General features: G+C 57.5%; 1 protein-coding gene across 2 annotated transcripts; it reads right to left on the bottom strand.

The window, feature by feature from the left end:
• Positions 1–2,508: 2,508 nt before the first annotated feature.
• VAX1 (ventral anterior homeobox 1) lies at positions 2,509–7,868 on the bottom strand. 2 transcript variants are annotated; one of them, XM_049854661.1, is made up of 3 exons: positions 7,628–7,868; positions 6,434–6,621; positions 2,509–2,550 (listed from the first exon to the last, which is right to left on the bottom strand). In XM_049854661.1, exons 1-3 carry the CDS (start codon positions 7,866–7,868, stop codon positions 2,509–2,511), a joined length of 471 nt encoding a protein of 156 aa, XP_049710618.1. The 2 variants fall into 2 exon arrangements, with proteins under 2 accessions (XP_049710618.1, XP_049710617.1); XM_049854660.1 differs by lacking the exon at positions 2,509–2,550 and adding an exon at positions 4,069–4,638.
• Between the last annotated feature and the right edge of the window lie 523 nt (positions 7,869–8,391).

Genomic DNA, 8,391 nt, shown 5'->3' on the forward strand with positions numbered 1-8,391 from the left:
AGGGGAAGGGGGTTAAAGATGTCATTCTAGAGGGAAGGCTTTGGGGTGCTGGTGGGAAAGAAAACAGGAAGAAGGGAGAATTGCAGGCTTCTTCCTCTCTGATGAAGATACCAAGGAAATCTTCAGCAGCTGATATGGTGGAAAGAGGGCTAAAAACAGGAGTGGGCAGATGTGGATGCAAATATGCTGAAGAGTTCAGGGTGCTGTGGACACCCAAGGAAGGAAGGCAGGGAGGCAGGGAGGAAGGAGGGAGGGAGGGAAAGAAAAGGACTCTTGCCCTAGCGGAAGCTAAAAAAAAGCTTACAGTCCTGTAATTCTGACTAGCTGTGTATGCCCTTGAGCAAGTCATTTGACCCCTCCAAGGCTATTTGCGGATCTTTAGAATGGGACTACATGTCCCACACTGTGCAAAGTAAGAGATGGTACATGTGAAATTCTATTGATAAACTATAAAGGGCCATTATGTGCAGTTACTATGAACACAGTCTGGCTCAGGATTAGCCCAACTGCCAGTATGGACAGGAGTACGTGTCCCAGTGCAGCTGCCACCTGACTTCCCACATCTTCCCCACATCTGCCCACCTGTCCACCAAACTCACAAGGCTTTGGTAAGAGGTTTTTCTTTTCTCCTCTGAGCCAATTTGGCTGTTGCTTTGTGTAGGCTTGAGAATGAGATTCCTTTCACCATCACCCCAGTGGTTCTCCCTGACCCCCAGGAGTCCCCTCCACCTTCTCCCAGGCAGGGCCAGCTTAGGTCACAGGGGCCACCTGCCTCCTCCCTGGCCTGTGAGTCATGAGTTGGAGGTCCTGCCAGAGGTCTCACTGGTGACCCCTGGAGATCAAATCAGCTTGCTGGAGGCCCTCAGGGAAAGAGGGAAATGAAGATTAAATAAATGTTTATAATTTTTTTAAGTTAAAATTGTGCATCTTTTTCTGTGCGGAAAAGGCCTCTTTAAGAACAACCACACTCACTGAGTGGCAGGCCAAGAGCTCAGAGATCTTCCCAAAGCTTGGGAGGAAGGGAGGGAGCAGAGAGGTGACAGGTCACTAGCACTTCCCCTGTTTAGGTGAGAGAGCAAAAGGAGAGAAAAAATCAAAGCTGGAAGGAGGGATCTACTTGGTGGCTCCCCAGGCTGAGACCCCTGGGGGAGGGGGCTGAGCTTGCTGGGGACTCTGACGCAGAAGTTTTGCGTTTTGTTCCATAAAATCATGCCACTTTCTGTCCCCCTTGGCCCCAGCTCCCAGCCTAGAAGTCTCAACCAGCGCCACCCACTACCTCTACCTTGAGGCCACCCAGGCAGAGGAAGGGATGCAAAAAGGTCCAAGAGATTGTGGAAGCGGGAGATGGAAGGAGAGAGTCAGAGGGAAAGAAGCAGCAGCACAGCAGTCGGCAGCGGAGGAGGGAAAAGATGTGGGGAGGAAAACAGAGAGCCCACCGAGGAAAGACCCTCAGAAGAAGCGCAGGGTGCTAAGGGCCAGGAGCAAAGCAGAAAAGCGTGGAAGCCGGAAAGCAGAGAAAGTCAGAGAGGGGCTAGTTGGGAGGAGGGCAAGGAGGGGGAAAGCCAAGGTGGCAGAGCTGAGGAGTGAGTAGCCACTTTGGGAAACAAAAGTGGGCTGTCTCCGGGCTGCTGCTCTGATCCCAGCCAAACCCACCGCGAGCACCCCAAAGCCCCGCGCGGCCTGGCGCCCCAAACCACACTCAGCGCAGGAACTCCACCGCCCACACCGCCACCTGATTTCAGATGCCTCAACCTGGCGGTTCAGGGACAGGACGGCAAGGAGCCTGGCTTGTGCGGGTGCCCCAGAGGAGCTGCGGGTCCTCGCAGCACCCGGGGGTGCGGGGGACACAACGAGGGGGACGGGGCCGCTTTGCAGGCCGCGCCCTAGACCACGCATGCCAGTTCTCCGAAGTTTTCAGAGAGTGTACCTGAAGTCTGCTCCCCAGCCCTCTTAGCTGGCCCAGATTCCTTTTTGCAACGTCTACAGAAGTCACCACCGCACGCGTATTGGGATCTGGAGGCCAGGTGGAGATGGGGCTGGAAAACGCTAGAAACCGGGAGCACTAGGAGGCAGGAACTTTAGGGTATCCGGAGACCGGTTCCTAAATAAACCAAGAAGCACAAAGTGGGAGGGCGAGGGGAAGGTTCTGAGGAGCCTACACCATAGGGACAAACAGAGGGACACGGGACATGGACACGCAGAGGAATGGGGCAAATCGAATCCGCCCAAACCTCACCGGGGCGCTCAGGGTGCACGTCGCAGGGCCCTGCGCTGCCAGGGCTGCCACCCTCTGCCCAGGAGTCCCCACGTGGAGCCTCATTTGCGCGGTTTGCCTTCTTTTTCTTCTTCTGTTTTTGTTTTTGCTATTTTCTCCTTTAAATATAAGACAAAAATACGCCTTGTTTATCGTCATAGATATAGATATATTTCACTCTCACCACATAAATACAAAGCATCCAAATATCCAAAACATTCAGAACAAAGTTAGTAGCCAGGTTTCAGGGACACCTACCCGCATTTGAATCCTTCATTATTTTCTTTACTATTTGCCTAAAAAAAAAAAAAAATTCAAAAAAATTTTTTTCGACGTAAATAATTTACAATAAAATTACTTTTTTTTTAATGCTCTGCTCTTGCTTCGGTTGGAGGAATATATCCTAGACAGTGCGGCACCTCGCGGTCTTGGTGTGTGATTTTGGTTAAAATGTGGTGGCCGTGGTGCGGGGTCGGTCGCTGCTGTGCGTTGTAAGGGGCTAGGCCGCGCCGGCGTCTCGGTCCAGATTTGACTTGGGACCATTGAAACCCTGGGGTTTGGGTGTGAAGAGGTGATGCCTTTCCTATCAGCCACGAGGGAGCTGATCTGGACCCGGAGCCTACAGACGGAGGAGGCTGGACTGCCCGGGTGTCCGGGCTGCGTCGCGCTCCCAGGTCTGCCAAGCATTGCTCTGAAATCCCCGTGTTTCCCCGGCGCTTGAAAGGTTTTGTGAACCCGAGAGTGGGGGAGAGGAGTGCTGATTGTCTCCAAACTCAGCAAGCCAGCCCTGAGCCGCGCGTCTAGCAAGCGGTTGGGAGAAGAGTCGGCGTGGGGAGACTGCCGGGAGCCGCACGACCTTCTCCGGGAAGAACCTGACGCCACCGGCCACCCGCTCCAAACAGCCTCCGAGAAAGCGTGGATTTTCTTTCACTAGCGAGGTTGGCCTTTGCTTTGCTTTTCCCCCTTTAAATTCCTGTTTAAAGTCACAACACCCAGAACTTTAATGTTGCAAAATTGCTGTCTGGAGCATTTTCTCTCCTGAATTTTCTTACACCTCCCAAACTCCGTTATTATGAGTATTCTAAAACTATGTTTCCACGTCATCTGGTTTGATGTCATAGTTATTATTCTTAGTTTATTGCTGATGAGATCAAACGTATTACCACCCTTGCCTACCACGTTAGGCTTATTGTTTCCTGGGGTCTGGGTGGTTGGGACGGGAATTTCTCTAAAGAAGAGAAAACTCAGCCGGACATGTTCGATGGGACAGCTGTGTGCGCACCGGCTCTCCCAAGGTCCACAAGGTGGGGCCCAGAGGCTCCCTACGCCCTGCTTTCTCTGGAGAGAGGAACGTCCTCGTTTTTTGGTTTAAAGAAACCTACAAGCCTTTCCAGCCCCCGGCGTCTGCGTTGCAGCTTCCCTCTTTCCAATAGTGTAGGAACAATTAGCAGCGGCGGCAGCGGGACGACGGAGAGCAGGTGTCCTGTGCTGTAGACACAGAGCCAGGCTTTTCCCTCCACGACCCGGTGATGGTTGGGGCGTCGGGCTGACTAACTCAGGCATCTTTCCCAATTCTTTGGATCTCTCCTGGATTCAGAAGGAAGTTTTTTTTGGGGGCGGGGACACGGAAGAAAGGTGGAAAAAATTAGCCCAAATGCGATGAAATCGTAGCCGTGCGTGGTGGGGGAGGAGAGTAGTCAGAGGCCTCGTGGGAGCGCGGAGCGCCGCGCAGAAGCCCCGGACGCCTAACGCGCGAGTCCATAAATATCACCACAATAGATACCATAAATATAAATACAGTGAAACACTTCAAATCAGTCCAGCGCTTTTTTCTCGGCCCCTTCTTTATTGTTGGTCCGGGAGTAAGGCTCGAAGGCCGAGGAGCTCAGGTATCGGGCGGAAAGTTCTTGCAAATTTCCAGCCAGCGAGCCGGCCATTGTCAACGGGGCGGACGACAGGTGGCTGGCGACGGATCCAAGCAGCGAGGGCACGGGCAAGCTGAAGAGGCCGTGGCCGGCGGCCGGCGCGCCCGCGTGCAGTCCTCCTGGCCCGGCAGGCCCCGGCCCGGGCGCGCCGCCCACGGCCGGCGGATGTGGGGACTCGGTGCCTGCGGGACCCGAGGCGGCGGCGGCGGCGGCTGAGCCCGCGGCGGCGCCTGCGCCCAGGGATGGCAGGCTGGGCCCGCGTAGCGCCGAGCCGAGCGCGCCCGTAGCGCACGGCGGCAGCAGCGCGGGCAGGCCGGGCGGCGACAGCAGGCGGCCTTGCTCCAGCAGCCGCAGCACGCTGCACGTGGCAGCCGTCTCCGACACCACCGAGCGCAGCTCCGAGTCCTTGCCCTGGTCCTTTTTCTGCTTCGTGCGCCGGTTCTGGAACCAGACCTTCACCTGCGCGTCGGGGGGCGGGGAAGATGGGAGAGAGGGGGCAAAGGAAGACGGGCGTCAGGGACGCCGGGCTTCCGGGCGCAAGGGCCCAGAGACCCGAGGTCCTTTTCCCATCCCCATCCCCATCCTGCAGCCCAGAGGTCGAGGCCCAGGAGCTATGAGGGGGACACAGCTTCACTGAGCTGCGCTTCTGGGTCATGGAAGCAGGCCCAGGCCAGGGCCGATGACAAATAATAAAAACGACCACAACTCTAACTCAAAGGAAGATCAGAAGGGTTTTCATGGGCCCACCGTGTTACTCGCATCCTGGCTTGGTATTCACAGATCTGGGGATCAGCACGGCCTGACAGCCCCCTATTTAGAGGGTGTAAGGCCTGGGAGATGCCGTTTGGGAAGGGAGAAGTGGGGGTGCATGGGGAGAAGTGTTTCTAGGCCTTACAGGACGCAGGGCCCTGGCCCTAGGGGCTCAAGTTTAACCCCCAAAATGCTATTCTTTTTGAAGGCTGCTAGAGGCTGTTTCCTGCTTGCTGGGGTCACATTTGACCATCAACTAGGAAAAGTGGCTGTGGAAGGAATGACTGGTGCAGGATGGACTTTGTAGGCCAAGCTTTCTCCGCCTCTCCTCATTGCCAGCTGGGGGAGTGAGACTCATAATTTATCACTCTACTGCTCCCCAAAATAATTCCCACTAACTTTGGAATCATGGGAGGAGTCAGGAGACTGGGGTGGACTAAATTCTCTCCACTAAGTTCTCTTCACCTCTCACTTTCTCTTTTCACTGTCATCTTCAGACCTAGCTGGTAGCCCAAAACAGAATTTGGCAGCTACAGGGAAAGGTTATCCTGTCTAGATTTTTATGAACTCGGAGGAATGGTAGCAGACAGAGTTACAAAGCTACAATGCCAACTCAGACTCACAAAGAACATACTGTCTATTCCGTCCTCAGCTTTTGCCCCAAATCCCAGATCTAAAATGTTCCCTGCTGGCTTCAGGGCAGGGCATAGGGAAAGGGGATGATCTGAAAAAAGAGAGCTGCCTTACCTAGGCCCAGCTGGTGGCACACCCTGGCCAGGCCCCAGGCAACCTCCACAGGGCAAAGATCTCAGGCCCTACAGTGCCCTTGGGCCCAGGGCCCCCACCACCAGCTCCAGTAGCATCATATAAAGTTAATGTAAAGGACGAGACCTAAAAGCACAGTCAACAGGGCCAGTTCTTGGGACCCTAAATCTACTACCTGTCCCATACCTCGCCCATCACTGGCACAGAAGACAGGGACCCTGCAGGTGCCCAGAGTGGAGCTCAGGGATGGGAATGGGGTTGGGCATAGCCAAGGGATGACTTAACAGACAGGACAGCCTGGGCTGCACAGGGGGATCTCTAGAAGGTGTGCACCTTTATAATCCCTAGGAGTCACTCACAGTACTGGGTGCAGAATAGGCCTAGGTAGTGTATAAGGGGGTGGTGCCTGGAAATATGGCCAAAATGGGGTGCTCGAAACAGGGGCAAAATCAGTTTTGCACAGAACAGAAGCAAGCAGGGAATTCTCAAGGCTGGGGTCCAAAAAGAATTTTAAAAAAAGACTGGATTTGGGCCTTTTGGGCCAGGGGGAGGTGGAAGATTTGGGGATGCGTGGGGAAGAGATGGTTTGCGAAAGAGAACAAAGCCTTAGGCCTTTCTTCCCCATTCTCTTCCTCTTCTCTGCCAGTCCCAGGAGGCTGTGCCCAAAGCCAGGCCAGGTGGTGAGGAAGAAGAGCGGATAGGGGTGGAGGTGGGGAGAGGAGGCCCGGCCTCCGGGTACCTGGGTCTCGGAGAGGTTGAGCTGGCGGGCGAGCTCGGTCCTCTCGCGGCCCACCACGTACTGGCAGCGCTGGAACTCCATCTCCAGCCGGTAGAGCTGCTCCGCCGTGAAGGACGTGCGCGTCCTCTTGGGCCGGTCCAGGTCCAGGCCCTTGGGCAGGATGATCTCTCGGATGGACCCCTTGGCATCTGGGGAAGGGGAGACATCAGCCGCCAGGACCCTCCGTTCTCCCTTCGCCTCCCTGGCCAGAGCTGGCTTCGGGGAAACGGCCCTAGAGTATGTTATTGGGGGGCGAGGAGGCTAACTCAACACCACTAAGGGAGTGAGACCAGACTTTGCCTTGTTAGTGCTCCCAGGGGAGGGGACAAAAAAAATCTATTCCGAACAGGCGGACGTTCCTTCCGGCCTGGGGGCCTCGGCTGTACAGTCCGGGTCCCCTGTAGCTTGAGGGTATCCCAACTGACGGCCCTGGTCCCGCCGGCCCGTCTCTGGGGAACGTTTTCCCTCTCGCGCTTGGGCAGCGGCAGGAGGAGGGACTCAGTCGGGGCCACCGGGCCCAGTGATCAGCGGGCGGGGGCGGCGCCCGGCCGGGGCCAGGCCTTGTTGCTGCCGCCGGAGCCGAGAGCGCGCCGCACAGCCGAGTGGCACCGAGACGAGCGCCGAGGTGGCAGTCCAGGCCCGGCAACCCGGTGCGGCCGCCTTTCCCGGAGGCCAGGCCCAGAGCGCGGCGCCGGCAGCGCGCCAACCAGCCGGGCCGCAGCCTGCGGTCGGCGGCTGTTCTCTGGCCCCGCTCCCCGGGGTGCGTTTAGCCTGCCGGGGCTCAGGAGCCGGCGGCAGGGTCCCGCGGGTCCTCCGGTCTACAGAGCGGGTACACATCCTCCCGGAGTTCTTCTCCCTTCCCGGGTCTGAGGCCGTAGCCCGGGGCCCGGCACCGCCCGCGCAGTCCCCCGCTTTCCCTGCAGCCCGGCCGGCGGGGGCCCGGGGTTCGGAAGGGCGAGGTCCCTGGAGCGCGCGGACCGGCAAGCCCCACGAGTCGGTCCCCAGCGGCCGGCGAGCCCCAAGGCGGGGAGGCGCAGCAACTTTCTCCAAAGTCCCCGCTGGCACCCCGCCCCGCCGGCCCGGGGCGGCGGCGGCGCGCAGCCCGAGCCCCAGAGTCGTCCCCAAGAACGCGCCCGCAGCCCTGCCCATCCCTACCTCGGACCAGGATCCGGCGGCAGTAATCTGGATCCGCGGCGGAATTGGATTTACTTTTGTTACAATCTTCCGCAGCGCCCGACGCCGAAAAGGCGCCCTGCGGCTCCTTGAGGAAGGCGGCGGGGAGGTTCCCCTCGGCGCCCTTGGTCTCCCGGCTCTCCTTGTGCGCGTTCTTCGACACCCGGGCAGCCTCGGCGTCCGAGTGGCACCGAACGTCCATTTTGTCTGGCTTCCCGAACATAGGAGAGGCAAGAACAAAAAAAGCAAAAAAAAAAAAAAAAAGAGAAAGCAAAAAAAAAAAAAAAGAAGAAGAATGGGGACAAACCCCTACAACGCAGCCCCCACGCCGGGCCCGGCGAGAGGCGAGTGGCAAGAATGAACGTCCCCGCCGGGCGGCTGCGGCGGCTGGGGGGGGGGAGGGTCAGCGGCGACAAGCGAGTGGCGCGCTCGCCGAGGGGCGGCCAGTCTGGTCCAGGATCCCGGCGGAGCAGCGCCGAGACCGCCTCGTCAGCTCCCGTGTCCTCTTAGCACGTCCAGTGTCCCCAGCCTGGCTATCAGGTAGCAAGCAGCGCCAAGTCCGAAATGCTGCGGCGCCCGCCTGTTACTGAGACGGCGAGTTGTAGTTGTCCGACACCCGGGGGGACGCACACTCGCTGTTGCAATTGATTACGGGTAATTTCGCAGCCCCCACGTTTCGGTTACCTCATGAATACACTAAATTGTTTGGATAATATATCAGATCGTAATGGATGGTTTCTGTCCTT

The sequence above is a fragment of the Elephas maximus genome, chromosome 16 (assembly GCF_024166365.1).
Source record: "Elephas maximus indicus isolate mEleMax1 chromosome 16, mEleMax1 primary haplotype, whole genome shotgun sequence".
NCBI lineage: Eukaryota > Metazoa > Chordata > Mammalia > Proboscidea > Elephantidae > Elephas > Elephas maximus.